General features: G+C 39.8%; 1 protein-coding gene across 1 annotated transcript in view; it reads right to left on the reverse strand.

Annotated features, from left to right (window-relative positions):
* The window catches only part of LOC130584239 (disco-interacting protein 2 homolog C), a 113,975-nt gene that overhangs the window by 21,222 nt on the left and 76,788 nt on the right, over nt 1-15,965 (reverse strand). Inside the window, exons 29-30 of the mRNA XM_057384090.1 lie at nt 15,074-15,244; nt 6,544-6,605 (exon numbers count right to left, since the gene is read on the reverse strand). Coding sequence (XP_057240073.1) covers nt 6,544-6,605; nt 15,074-15,244 — 233 coding nt within the window. The remainder of the gene's footprint in view (nt 1-6,543; nt 6,606-15,073; nt 15,245-15,965) is intronic.

The following is a 15,965-nucleotide window of genomic DNA, read 5'->3' on the forward strand; positions in this document are numbered from 1 at the left end:
ACTTTTCTTTCTGGGACATTTGTTTCTCATGGATCAGAAACAACGCCAAAGGGATTTTTGAGACAGCAGTGTTTGCATGGCAGAAAGAAAGCACAATACTGCTCTAAAGCCAAGGCTGTATCTTCTCCTGAGGAAAAACACGAAGAAGAAGAAGGGTTTTGCCAGTACCATGACAAACAGCTTATACTCACAAATAAGATTCTGAAAGCTAATAGGCAAAATGCCTAAAAGCCAGGCGGTTCTACAAAGACTCCTTCAAAACCAAACKGCATAATTTCCTTTTGTACTCAAATCTTTGATGGAGTCAGGTTTTATTTTAAAGACCTCGGGCCCTTCTCTTAACTGAGTTACTTCTACTGACTCCATAGGGGTGCAAATCTTTTCACTTTCAGGAAAAAAAGTCTTTCTGTGATAACAAAAAAAAAACAAAACCAAAAAAACAGCTAAAGCAACAGACAATTATTAAAAAAATATGGGTGATGTGTGGAACTTGGACTTGGGGAGTGATGTGTGAAATTTGGAATTGGAGCCACCCATACGGAAATATCCCTGAAGCTTGGGGTGACAGGAGTGGCACTGCTGGAGGTTACACTTGACAATTCCATGTGCAAAATGAGTTCTTTGTGTCTGAAGCACTCTGAGGACAGTGACAGGGGAGGTCTAAGTTTTGAACAGTTCACCGGGTGTGTGGAACTTCACACCTCAAAACAACCTGTGCCCTCTGCCTACAGAATYGCACAGCAAGGGAAACTCTGGCTGGGTGTCACAAAGGGTAGTGATGGATTTTAACCATCCCTTTGGACCCCACACAGTGATTTTCTTTACCCTGAGATGGGGCTCTGTAACCCATTACATGAGCTAGAAAAGCCCTGCYTACCCCAGCATCAAGGGAGCTCTCCTCAAAGTTTCTCCTTCGCTACCATTGGCAAATGGTTTTCAAATATGATTAATCAATTAAAGTTTCACAAAAGGTGACTATTTCACTGTCACTTGCTGTTACCAAGTCTYCTCCTGACACACCTCTTACCTGTCTCTTTCCTCCTGCATGAATATAAAATAGTTCCCCTCAACAGTGCTGCAGAACACTGCTGTGGCTGCAGCTCAGCTAAGGAGTTCTTTTGTATGGTAACCCTGTAATAAGAGCATTTTTCAAGGCAGATGGAGCAGAAGTGTTTGAGAATAAGGGAAAAAAGCTCCTGTGGCTTTGTTGTTTGGTATTATACAAAACAATGTGTACACAACATGAAAGTTTCAGTAAAACGCAGAGGCGAAGGACAAACAATTGACAGCCATAATAAAAGGCTGTTTTTCTGCTACTGCATGAAGTCTGAAATGCTGGAATCTATTAAAATAAAGCCAAAGCCTTYACTGATTCCTTTTGACAGAGCCTGGATTTGAGACTGGGCTCAGTGTATAAGCAATCTATAAAAATAAATGCTAACTATTTTCTCATATCTTTGAAATGCTACAAGAGTTCTCTTCTTTTCTTGAGGAATGAGATGCAGAATTTCCATCCTCTGAAAACGCCTTTGTCAGGGAGACAATGCCTGAGCAAGTCTGAAGAAGTTCAGAGATCTCTGAATACTCCCAGAATCCAAAACAAAAAATAAGACTTAGTACAACACACAAATGACCTCCTAAGGAATTGGTCTGCTAATGACAGATTAAGTATATACAAGGTCTCTTTTTTTTTTTTAAGAACTACATTAATTTGCATTACTCCAAGAAGTTGTCACATGGGAAGAGAAGACATCTATTTTGTACAGCTCCACAAATTGCTTGTTTAACAAATACAGAGGGCAATCAGGTTAAAATAATTGTTCTAATGATGGGAGTGGGAGTATTTCAATGAAAGACTATGGATATTACTAGCCACAAATTGAATAATAGCCAGACTAAAAAATTAATAACTTAAACCCAAATACATCTTTGWGCTTCTGGCTGTTTGTCAATATCCCACACCTGGATTTGAGTCCCTCTTTGGTGCCAGCTGCCTCACCATGTCTATCTATCCCAGCAGCTCACCATTACAWGCAGCTCAAAAGGAACTCTAGTAAATCACAAGAGTTTAATAAATTAATTTTTCCGTCTTTATTACCCTAGTGACTTAACTAGATGAAACTGAATAATTTAAAAGATCATTTAATGCACCAATTTTTCAGTGAAGGGTATATACTGAAGTTTGAAGACAGGGTAATAAGGACATGATGGGAAAGGATGTCTGCACGGATGGACTATAGATGGCATCAAATAAAATAATATCAAATGGTGTTTATCAACTCTGGCTGAAAGTMTTCATTCATGCCCAGTTTGATACAAAATGTGGAAGTCGTTCAATAAACAGTTTAAATACAATTTGTAGCCAAAATAAGGGGAAATTGTCCATGACAAAGGCACGCAAAATGGTATCTAWATCTTCATCAATACATTTGTGACTGGGTTAGTGGCTCTCTCCCCTGGGAGTCTAAGCCTCCACTCCATCAAGGCTTCTATGTTGTCCCTCTCTGCAACTGAACAAGAAGACATTGGTGACATTTTAATCTGCTTTTAATCAGATTGCAATTAATATGTTTCTGTTTACTTTTCTTGTCCTTTTAAAAATAAACTCTCATATCAAAGCAGATCTTTTCTTGCTTCACTTAGGGCAGAACAGTGGTTTTCATAACTTCTTTTGTTTGTTTACTTGTTTTTGTTTTTGTTTTCTTTAATGTTTTAGTGGATAAGGTTTTGCTATGGAAGAGAATATTAGGATGCAAGGGGATGTTTATCTTTACAGGATTTGCATGAAGTTTCAACTTTAGGGGAAGTTCAATGACCTCCCTCAGCTGTCACCAGATGGATTCTTCAGCGCACTATTTAATATTTCTGAGGAAATTCTCTATAAGAGTTAGAATATAAAAAGTACAGACACCCAGGAATAGAAATTCCTRTATTACAAATCTACAAAAAAATTAATGCCGTCAAAATATTTCAATATTGTTAATGATATTTTATTTCTAATTCATACTAGGTAGTTTCAAATTCAAGGTAATTTCAAAATACGTATTACCAGATGACAACAGTAACGTTTTGAAAACAGCTTTGAATGAGTCTTAAAAAAATATGGCTTAGAATGTTTACAAATACACTGAAACTGAGAATCCAGCCTGACCTGCTGCAGAACACTTGAAAATATTTTTGCTCTGTTGATAYGAAAGAAAGATTTATTTTAGTTTATTCTCAGTCTGATGAATTGGGTTGTTTTTCCAATAAATAGTTTTTCTACCAAGAACTAAGCTGCTGTTAAGGATGAAGAGGCTGTGAAATTTTTAGTCTAATATCAAACATATTTTTTGCTGGACATTTTATAWGCATGCATACCTAGAGTTTTAGAACAACCCAGATGCATGGGATACTTGGGCTTTAAATTTACATCTTCACTGGTACAAAAGGCTGCAAATGTTATAAAAGCACCAAGTTTCAARTAGATGGTACTTTGGTATGATGAGAAAAGGCTCTCTCCCTTGCCCTTTTTTATCTCCCAAGCCCTTCTCAGCTTTTAGTGTATTGAGACATCTTGTGCTTAACCACCTGAAAAGCTTTCTGAGGAGAACATGGCTGAGCTAAAACATGATGGAGCGGTCTAACAACCAGCACTTTACACAGCAGGACAAGAATATGTATATATTTATTTGATTTATTTTTCCTTTTTAGGAGGGAAGGGGGAATAAAGCTGCTTTCCCGGGGCAGAGAAATGCAGCAGTGACCTGATGGGGTGCTCTCTCCTGCCCAGAGCTGTGCTGCCTGTCCCTCCCTGAGGATGCCCGTGGGCACATGGCCCTGGCCTGAGCTGCACAGGGAGGCAGCAGCCAGGAGCTCTGTGCTSTGCTGGGAAGCATTAACCCCCTGCTCTGCCTTTTGGACCTGAGTTAACCTCTGCAAAATGCACTGTGCTGCTGGGGCACAGCCCCTGTTCGGTGGGTAACTCAGGACTCTTCTGGTTGTTATTAAAAGCCTGGGTGRGACTTGCCTGTCTTTGCTCACTCTTTCTTGACCATCCTAAGGACGCTGATTTCTAAAAAACCTGTAAAATGCCAAGTACAATGATACTGCTGTCCTGTCACCAATAGAAAGCCAGAGCTGTTCTTGCTTTTAGGGTGMTACTCAGTTCCCAAAAATAGGTGTCTAATTCCATTTGAGACAGCACAGGGTGCCTACAGCTCAGTAGGGCTACCAAATACAGCATGAGTCCATGGGACACCCTGCTAGAGAAGCTGTAGCACCTAGTGCTGCACTAGATGCTCACAGCCAAGCCTTTCTCAGTGCCAGAACTGATGMCAGCCACTGACCAAGTGGGTACCCCACCTTGGTTCAAGCTTCCTGAARCTCCAGGYGAGCTCAGGACTGTGGCCAGAGTCCCAGCAGCTAAACCAGTGGGCTGGTAGCTCAAAACCACCCAGGGACACACACAAAAAGGTGTTTGAAAACCTCCACCCCGAGCTCAGAAGCAAACCCTCCAAATCCAGGGAGAGCCAGGAGAAAACAATTTGGTTGAACAACCAGCCCTAGATCTCCACATACATTGTTCCTAGTGCAGGTATTTTGACCTAAACTCCTATTAAAAAAAGGCATTTTAATGCCATAATTTTGCCATAAACTGCAAAATGCCCAAGCAGGTAAYAACCAGGTGAGCCTGAAATAGTTGCACTGAAACCGATTATTATTTTTTATGGATGTGAACAGGATTAGAATAATCAAAGAGATCAACTACAGCTGTTTTTTGAAGCAACCAGAAAGTGTTATCATGCCAAGAAAAAAAAATAAGTTCAGTCTTTTTCAGACCCTGAAAAGTATCAATATAAATTATGAAAACCATTTTCTCACATTAAGTGAACAGTGTAAAATTTTCRTATTGTTGGGGGACTGGCTGGCCTGCAAAGACTCTGTGGGTTGCTACACTCTGGTCTCACAGCTATTTACAGAGATCTTTAAGTTACTGCTAAGTAATAGGGACATTCAATTCCACKAAAACAGTTAGAAACAGCAAATATGAAGAGACTATGTCAAATAGAGTTGTTTTCTCCACTAATTTATGACCYACTAATCTAATTCTAAATTCTGCAGGATTGAGTAAATGAGGCACAGCTTTAAACCATCAAATTAAAATCTACATTACCACAATATAAGAACCAGCTCTAAAGATCATCTTTCATGTTCTGTAGAACTAGTCACTAAATACAAATTAACACATTACAAAGCCTGGTCTCGATAATGATGCCTACTTCTCAATTACATGCTAAGGCAGGGAAGTAGTACACCCACAGTTTATGCAACTTTTATGAACAGTAAATCTTAATTTCTCTCTCTAAATTTATTTTTTTTATTATTTATAATTCCTACTGATTGGATTTTTTCTATAGAAAGGGCCTGTTTTCTTTTCTGGGTTGGGTACAACCATGGACTGTGTCTCTACACTACTGCAGCTGCTGGGCCGGGAACACCAAATTTTTGGGGCTGGGTTATGCAGACAGTAGTGTCCCAAAGGACTGATCAAACATGAGTGTTATTATTAGAATCATTTGGTGCAAAAGGAATAAWGAAATGGTGAGTCAAACATTGTGCAGCTCCTTTCTTCTACCTGCCAAACTCCATGGGCGACAAGAAAATATCTGTATGTCTACTGACCTACCTATCCAGTGGGTAATTTGGGACTGAAGTGTCCTGAGGTTTGTACTCTGAAAGCTGAASTGGTCACTTCAATAGAACAAAAGCTGGGGGCAAATTCTCTGTTAAGCTTTTAAGAAGGATGAAAGAAAAAGAACAAAGAAACTCCCTATTTGGATAATGATTTTTAAGGGATCGAGGACTGTTAATTAAATGTTCAGCTTTTCCAGAGTTCACAGAAAACATTTTGTTTTGTTATAGTTCTGTAAAGAGACTTATGCTACCATTTTGACCAGAGTATTGGAAATYTGAAATATATGTGCACGGGTATTTTTTAAAATCACACCTGATATCTCAAGCTTCCCTCCAACCGCTAAGTGGTAAATTTTATTTCTCACTTCTTGTACACATATCTAACACTCACATATCAGACGGAACTGAAAAATACCCAGTTACAGAATGTGGTTGCTCACAGGGGCTGAAGCCAATATCCATCCCTTTATATTCCTGCAGTGTTAAGAACTGCAGCAAACCTCACTGTAGTCTCCCAAAAACAGCTGCCACCCCAGGAGAAATACCTTTGTGAAGGCAAAAGGCCCAGCAAGACTCCAGTCTTTGGGGACTGGCATCATCTGAATACAAGTGTCATGAAATCCTGATGGCWATAAAGGCAAGGAATCTTTGCAACAGTGATGTCAGATGGCTCAGTTTTATCAATGGTACAATTAATTAACCAGCTACTATAAATGTCTATGTCTGTTTGCTGGTAGCAGTCAACACAAATCATTTATGAGAATTACAAAGGGTTCCAGGGTCYGTGAGGTATGCTGTAAGCAGCTTTCTTGCTAGAAAATCTGTTAATTGTGTATATTAGAGAAAAAAGAAAAAGGTGGTTCCGACCTGTCGTGCCTCAGTGCCCTCATATCAACATACACTGTGGTGGGATCYGGTCCAGATGTTCCCTGCAAACAACAACATCAGCGAATCAGAACCAGAGGGCTGGGAGGAGAGAAGAGTTTTACCCCYCCAAATAACCAAACATACATTTAAGCTCTAATTATGCTAATCAAATGCCAAGTTCTATTTAAGCTGTTCATCAGTCAAAGCTCAGCTCCACAGGGTTGGAACAAGCACTGGAAACATACCTACCATCAGGTGCTTGTCACCTGGGGGTCGGAAAAACACCAAGCACTCAGACCACTGAACCAACACATGTCAACATAGGTTTTATTTGCTACAAGAGGCCAAGTAATCAGCACATGGATACATACAAAAAATGTTAAACACRTTTTGCCATATAAAGGAAGGCGGGACATTGCTGAGGAGACACGGTTTAATGGCAGAAGCACATGGTCAGGAATGTGAGGCATGGTTTACTGAGAGTCTTCTATACATGCAACAGAGAGTATACTTGAAGCTAAAGATAGTAGAGGTAGCACGCATGACATGAACCAATCTGGACTGAAGGTCTGTTAAGCAATTATTCTGTTCCTTTTCAGTCTTCCACTGCATAATTTAAATCCTTGCTTTATGTCACAATATTTAGTTACTTGAAAAGAGGCAGACTAATTTTAGTTTCCTTTCATGCAGAGATGATGCAGTCTTTAGGCCTTTCCACCCACAGCTTTTCTGCAGTTCTGCAGCCTGCTATGATCTGCCCTTATCCAAAACTTCAAACTCATCACCACTGAACATCATGTGAATTCTCAATGCTCCAGGCTAGGGCTCTCTTCTCTGCTGCAGACCTCATGCTASTGCTGAGCACAAAGCTCGAAGAAAAGCACAACTTCATTTTGGAACACTGGAACGTTGGAAATTTTCTTTTCAGCAGAGGAATTCTCCCAAACCTGGTAAACTCCAGATGCACAAATTCCTTTACCAGTTATTAAGATGTTTCCTACTTAAAAGAGCAGGTAACATGAACTCCCAGTGATTTCTGTCCCATTTGGGATGCATTGTAGAGTAGAATTCTTCATATTAGGAATGTCTAGGGCTAAATTTTACATTTCTGCAATGCTGGCTGACAGTTCCACAATTTTTTAAARTGCTAAAAATGACAACAGAAATCCACAAATAGCCATTTTTTGTATCTAGRCGGGGAAAAGGATTACCACTACCGTTGATACTTACTGTACAGGCACTGATCATGACCCACCACCAGAGGARAACAGGAATAATAGAGCTGCACATGCATGTTAGCCTCTTTAGCTTGTTATGCACAATACAAGGTACAATATCCTCTCTAGCTGTTAATGACACAGTTTTCAGTCTACTGGTAAACTCAGCAGTGTAACAGACTAGTGCTGAGTGGAGAACTTATTTCAAATATATGCAATGTTGAAAAGAAAAAAAATGAAACCAAGGAAAAATTGGTTATCTTTGAAAATAAAAGTAAAGCTGATTTGATTTGTAAAATAATGGAAACAGTCAAGTTTGAAAATCAAAGACAATCACCATGGTATTTATTATTTTCAGTGTGAATGAAATAATTACAATGGACATCTAATATTTGATGAAACCTGCATCCAGATAAAGCCATACTGGACTTATTTATAATTTTACAGAAGGATCTGAAAGTCCCCAAAATCTCCAGACTCAATTTCTAGTCTGTCCCACTGTTGGAAGCTGATAGGTGGGTATTGAGGGAACATGAAAATCCCCTACCTGCTCGGCCAGCTTCCCCAGCCTGTGAGGCTATAGCAGCAGGAATAGCAGGGATGAGGGAGAGAAGGAAAGAAGGTAACACAAGACAAAAATAATAATAAAAAATGGGAATGAAGGGTGGGAGAAAAAAACAAAGAGGAGAATGCAAAAAGCAGGGAGTAAAATAAAAAGAAAAACAATGTCAAATACAGGAATTTTACAAATTAACCATTATACCATTAAAGGTTAAAAAAAGTAAAAAATGAGGTGTCAACATTTTAGTAGAGCAACAGAAGAGACAGCTGTAGACTGCTACCTTGGACAAACAGACTTAAATGGTTTTAGGACACTACAGACAATGTTGTTAGTGGAAAACACATGTCTAGCATACTGATTTTTTTTGGTTGTTTTTGGTTTTGAAGTCATTAAACATTACAGCCCAGCTATTTTAAAACAATTCAATCCTTTGAGAGTTCCAGGTCTGTCATTTCACTAGTAACAGAAGTTTGTAAGTGATGTCCTCTAGAAACCAAAAGCAAGCTCTCTTTTTGGAAAAGAAATAAAATTAGTATATGACAGAGAAAGATACTTACACCTTCTTGCATACAAATTAACCTGATCCTAAAGTGAAATAAAGAGTTCGTGCATAATCTAACTACCAGAAGATCATAAATAAATGGAGTAACTTCAGAGCCCAATAATAATCTTCATTCATACTTGTTAGACAGTGCAGTAAATATAAAGAACAGTAAAATTAAAACCCTTCAGTTCTCCACCATGACTGATAACTCAGCAAAGGGACAAAAAAATCCTCAGTGGTGACTCGTCTTGAGCCACTACTGTCACGTGGAGCATCTGACAGCAGATGGCTGCTGTGGGATTTGCCCTACAACTTGTGAAAACAAACAGCTCTGAAAGCCCTGGCATCCCACATGCCTCTCATCAGACTTCAGAATGCCAGCAGAGTTAAAGACTGCAGGAAGCTGCCACAGCAGCACCTTAAGACAGGTTTATTTTGGATCCAGAGGAAGATGAAACATTAAAAAAAAAAAAAAAAAAAAAAAAAGTATGGATCTGCTTATTACATTGAGACCCTAAAATAGCATTACTAATAACCCAGGCTGAACACTGCAGTGTGGCTGCAAGAAAGCAGGAGAATTACTGAAATCCAGCAGTTATATAATTCATTGCCTGTGACTATACTGCGGCTCCAGAAAGGACTTTGAGAGCAYCAGAGTCTCATGTGGCTTTTAACTACAGAAGGACTTGAGAAACAGCAGCTGAAGCATCAGCAATGTCCTGTGGCCACCTGCAGCTGGGATATTCTGAAAAGTATTTCAAAAGAAGCAGAGTCTAAGCCAAGACCAGCAGGACTGACTCAATTTGTATGTGCACATTTATTTTGAGATACAGAGATAGAGAGCATCTGTTACGCTGGTAACAGGGAGAAAACAACACAACTTCTGGAGTATCTGATATTTACTTAGGACATGCCTGGGAGTGTTCAAGGAAACAAAATGGGACATACAGGATTTTCTGGCTGAAAATGAGTATACCATAAGTCACGCCTCTTGGAGTAAATAAATCTCCTGCCCATGCACAGGCTGCCACTGGTGATCCATCCCTGGTCTGAGCAAATCTCAGCAATATGCCAGGCTTTMTCTCTCTGGAAAACACTGCGGGTCAAAACTGCTTAAAGAACCACCCCAACAAGTCAGCTGTAGGGCTGACCATGTGCCAGGACTCAGTCCATACTTAATTTCCACTGAAGTCAAAGGCCAAGCTGAATGCTCTCCCCTATTTCCCAGAGTTAAAAACCAGGAAGTAAGCTATCAGAAGATGTAAGCATTTAAAAATAACTGGATTTTAGTGTTTTATTTCCCTTGCTAAAGATGTGGCCTCAGTGTTTACTCTGAGGCTAATTCTTCTYCAGAGATGCCCAGAAAAGGAATTTTTGGTGTGCACTTGGCAATCTCACCTACGCAAGCACAGCGGCTGGAGCTGTGAAAAGAACTTCATGGCATGAGTCACAGCAAAGGTGGGAAAACAGAATCTGAGGCAGCTCACCCAGAGCTGGARCACATTGCTCAGAGTGAATCACACCTCTGACAGTGCATGGTCTCCTGTGGCACTCTCTGCAGACCAACCCTTGAATTACTTTCAGTATGGMAGATCCTCGAATTGTGTTATCTATCACTAAGTCAAAAGAAATATGAACTTCAAGCCCTAAACTGAGTAACAAAGATTCCTTTGCTCAACAGTGAGGGAAGGGTTCATTTCATATAACTTCAGCCATCAAAGAAAGTGTGCAGAGTAAGGTAGGAACCATCCATCCTGATGGATCCCATCCCCAGATGGGCACCTGAGATGTCTCTTGAAGCTTTTCTGAGATTCTGCTACTGATGGATTTGGGATAACTCACTTAACCTTGCAGTCCCAGTTAGAGGAGATAGAAAAGAAGCAAGATGAATCCTGSTCTCCTGCCTGGAGACAGATTTGATAGCACACTGTCAGGGTTAACTAAGGAAAATTAACAACTTCTAGAAGTTTTCCCTCAACTGAAATTGAGTAGCAGGTTGGAGAAAATGAAAATATTTATTTCAAGTGTTTAAATGGAAATTAGCTAAAATCCTAGAGAACCATCTGTGCTGTTGTAAGAAACAGGCTACTTTTCATATCTATTTCTCTCTCTCTCTCTCAAATGCTAAGATGCTAGTTAATGAGAATTAAAATATGCTAGATGCAATCTTTTCATCTCACTAATCCCTGGACCATTATCTGTGACTATACAGCCACAAAAGGTCAGATATTAATAGTATTTAAGTGCCTAAAGATGGAGGGAAGTATTTATTTTCAAAATCACATCTCTAAAAATCTAGTCCAAAATGACTACATCAAAGGAAACATACTAAATTTGCTCTCAATTTGAAAGGAAATGAATACAAATGACAATGCATGAATCTGTGAGTGATCACAATCCAGAAATTAAGATAATTTGGTAGACTAAGACTCTTTCATACCAAAAGGATTATCACAATGACTTCCTTTTTAAGGTAAACTTCAATGAAATATTAAAGTCTGCTACACACACACACACACACAAACACACACATATGTACATACACACGCTCCTCCTCCTCTTTTTGTAGAGGTGAACTGTAAAAGCTTTCTGGAAAAATCAGGATACCTTTCCCTTGGAACATTTGAGTCTTGGATTTGTCCACAAAATTGGAAATGAAGACGGTATAAAAGATAATATCCAAGTTGTGTTATAGGTATCCCTTAGAGAAGAAACCTGAACAGGCTTTTTTTTGCTGGTAAGGGTCAACAGCTGAATGCTGAGAYATGTTTAACAGGGTAATCAGTAGGTACATATTTTAGAAACACTGCAGAACAGGCTGGGCCACCATTATTCCTGTGAAGAAAGAAGATGGTGTTACAGGAACATGTGCTGATCTCATAGATGACATAATTTGGAAGAAAAAAAAAGCAARGGCAGATGCTATTGACTCAAATACCTTGAGAAGTGTGAAGAATCCAGAAATCATGATGCATTTCTGGAACATACTGGAGACAATACAAATTGCAGAAATACTGTTGATGAGGAATTAAAATCGAATTTTACTSCTCAGCTAAGAAAACAGAATAGCCCACAAGCTATTCTGGAATACCACTAGCCATAAACTTCCAGACAGTTTGGAAAGAGCATTCAGTCTAATTCAGTATCCAGTCCCTGGCAATGTCTACTGCCAGATGCTTCAAAACACGCAATCCTCTATCTTTATATTCTCCACCAAAATGACATGTTTTGTGGTGATGCTTGTAAGTAAAATCTTCAGTAATCTTTCAAACACCTTTAAAACTTGCCAAACAAGCCYCAGCTCAAATGCTTCAAAAACGATTCCACTTGGGAGGATAATGTTACTACATATAGCCTGTCCTGAAATGGCTTTTCTCCATTCCAGCCACTCTTTAGAGTGCTTGGCTTTAGTTTGTCCTAAGCACTGAGATGCCACATCAACAACGCCTGGCACAAAGATACACAGTCAGCCCGGCTGTGTAACCATCTCACTCAAGGCTCTCATTCTGTGCTGTTCCTAAAGCCACAGCCACTATCATTAATAATAATCACTCAGAAATTTACCCACAGTTCTTTCAAGAATTTCTGTAAAGAGCCATCAAAGAAGCAATCTTCAGCTAAGGAGTTAACACAACCAAAAGGCAGATATACATCAGCCTAACTCCATGYTGATTGGGACTTCCAGTCTCTCTGAGTGCAGTCAGCTTTCCTGCATGTTTGCAGTGGCTTGACCAAGTCAGAAGCTCAGTACCCACCTGGCTCCAAGTGGGACAGGGRAAGCACAGGAAGAGCAAAAGTGAGAAAGTCAAGATGAAGACAGTTTAATGAGTGAAGGAAAGAGAAAAACCCAAGTGATGCAAAAGCAGTCACTCATCACTCCCCTCAAGCAGAACAATGCCCAGCCAGTCTCTGAGGAGTGGCTGCTTTGGAAGACTGACCACCCTTTTTCTTCAAGGCACAGCATGACATTATATGGTGTGGGATTTTCCAGGTCAGCTTGGGACAGCTTTCCTGGCTGTGTCCCTTCCCAGCTTCTTTCTCCTCAGGGGTGGTGGTGGTCCTACAGGGGGGCACAGAGAGAAATGGGGACTTTCAGCAAGAGCCAGGCCACTGGTGTGCTCCCAGCACTGSTCAGTGCCAAACCAAAACACAGCTCCACACAGGATGTTTTTGATGGAAAACATCAAATRCCAGGCAGACCAAGCACAGTGGTACTTCCAGCAGGCCACCCTCTGGCATTCCACCTGGCTTACTGATGYTTAGTGTCATCCCCTGATTTCATTATTTGTCTTGAATTAAGGACTTTTAAGTGAAGCAACCACCATGAACAGTCCAGAGATCAGTGCACGTCTAAAACGTTGATTTTCATTAGTGGTAAGCAAACTTCTGCAGCTTGCCCTTGAATCTGCAGCATCCTTCATGTCTGTCTCTCCATTCTCATCATTCTCTGGTCTCAGCCAGAGAAGCCGAATTGTCTTTAAGAAGCAGCTCTACCACAGCTGCAGGGGAGAGCTGACAGGCCCCATCCTGACCTGTTTGCAATGAAGGCATGTCGTCACTTCCCTCCTTCCCCTCTTTTCTAAAACTCTTTTAATTCTGGAGAATATTTATGGTAGCAATTACCAAATGGCAAACAACTCTACCTCTGGGTCATAGAACAACTCTTAACCCTGCTCAGCTTTGCCTTGTCACATGCTTGACAGTAATAAAKAAAGACACCCTGGGCTGTAGGGATGCTCTGCTGCAGTCTGAGAGAAAGCAAGCAGTACTGGAGGTGTGCCACACTCCCTGTATTCATATCCTGGTAACACTGAAAAGGGCAAAGGCTAAAGCAGGCACAGTACTGCTCTGTGCTGAGCTCATAACCTGTATTTGTCAGATTTTTTGATAAAACAGAAAAAATATTTCTGTTTACAATCAGAAAAGGAATAGCAGATTCTTATCTRCAGTGTCACTGAGAAGGTCTGCTCTGACTTCCACACCAAAGCACGTACCCATGYTACCTCCATGAGAAATCCTTCATGTAAACCAGGGGTAACTGCCAGATTTTAAATGTGMGATGTACCACACAGAGAACAGGCAAGTCCTAGTGAGGAGACAGTGACTTTGAAGAGGTTAGAGACATAGTAGATGACCAAATGGATATGGAACTTCCCAGCCAGAGCAGCTGTCGATGCAGAAGATGATTCTTTTAGTATTTAAAAAGGTTATTAAATTAGAAAACATATTACACCTGTGTAAGGACACCTATGGTATTACTACAGGAATAATATGTGAAACTCTGAAACTAGATTTGGAAGGACAGAGAGAGATCAAGAGTCATAAAAATGAGACACAAATCAGGAAAGCATRTATTAAGATTCTTTATCTATTTACCCAAATTAAGATATGTAACAGATGCATGTCTAGATTCTTATTCTAGATTCAAAAAATGTAATAAAATTTTAAAATGACTGGATCTAACCCCAGATATATTTAAATGGGAAATAAGGCAAAATTAATCAAAAATGAAAACCTTAAAAAGAGATAAGTTTCACCAAATGAAGTCCTCAAAGATAAAATAATATGTTCTAGATCAAAACTATTTTCTTGGTGTAGCTATCACTGATTATAAAACTAGACTCTATTCAGAAATTCAGACTAGATAGCAACAGTGCTACATCAGCATACATACATCACTGAAATCATGACTCAAAGATTCTTGGAGAATGTTACATCCTATATCATCCTTGGGAATTTTCTTCTCATTAGAGGATCAAAACAGAATAGAAGAGTTATAGGAAAATAATTTTCCTTCATAAGCAATAAACTGTGTGCAGAAAATATCTACCAGTTAAACAGGTAATGGTTGGAAGTATTTCACAGACAGAAGGAATCCATTTTGTAATATACTGAAGTAAACACTTGGAAGCTGTAGTTTACATGGTACGATTACATCCTGGTTTTGGAGTACAGAGCACACATTCTGTCACCATAAGGTGCTTTTCTGAGTTACTGTATTCATGGGCAGAATAAATGCTATGATTGCAACATGAGAGGGATGAATAGTTGACAAAGTAACAGAAATTTTCTACCTGTGTATGCAAGAACATTAAGTACCACATGCACTTTCTTAGGACCAAACAGCCGAAGGAAATCCAATGAACGCTTCTTACTGGAAACCATTTCCTTGAAACAACTTTGAGCTTAAGGAGTGAAAAACCTTACCTGCAAACATATTGCCAGGTTAACTCTACAGCCAAGTGATGTGCTGACAGCCCGTGGATGGAGACCAAGGTCTTTAAATAACTTGGAAAATGACTGAGTAAGAGCTATCCGAGGTCGTTCTTCAGCCACTACCACACATGTCCGCACACGTGAAAGGTCCAGACCTCTCGCCTAAAAAGAAATCAAAATGTAACAAAGGCCACAAACGGGCAGATTTAATACAAAACAGTAGTTCTTAAGTGCATTATGCAGGTAATATGGTTGGAGAGGAATAGCAGAACAGAGGCTAAGCTGTCAGCAGAGTTCCCATTTCTCCTGGAGGCCGGATGGCCAGATGACAGTCTAATAGCTGGAGAAGCACATACTTGCTTGTCATCTCAACATTAGCGCATAGGAAATGATGGGCATGCTAATTCTGAAGGGAGGGAATGYTATTTCCCAAAATTAATTCAGACGACAGTGAATAACAGCAAACAGGAAGCAATGTCTAGACTTGGAAAAACTGATTAGGAAATTAGTAAGCAAGGATGGTAAAGGCTGGAGACATCATAAATATCACTATCTCAAGATTCAATTTRTTTCAGTAGCACACGGGAAATTCCAGATGATTGCAGATATTTAACTGGCTACCTGGCTTTTAATTCTGGGGGGAAAAAGGAAGATATACCCTCCTCTGCATGCAATGAGGACCATCTAGTTAAAACAACACAGTACTTTTAAGAATGTGATYATTTAAGCAGAGGAGCCAAAACTAAACTAGAACTTCATGCAAGCAGGGTATTCATTAAAAATACTATACAGTGTAAYGCTCCTTGAGCCTCTTGGACATTAACACCTCAACACAAGCTACCACACAGATCAGAAAGCTCAGGTAAATAAAAGCCTTTTCCTG

Source organism: Malurus melanocephalus, unplaced genomic scaffold (assembly GCF_030028575.1).
Source record: "Malurus melanocephalus ecotype Western Australia unplaced genomic scaffold, MMel_1.1 scaffold_684, whole genome shotgun sequence".
Lineage (NCBI taxonomy): Eukaryota > Metazoa > Chordata > Aves > Passeriformes > Maluridae > Malurus > Malurus melanocephalus.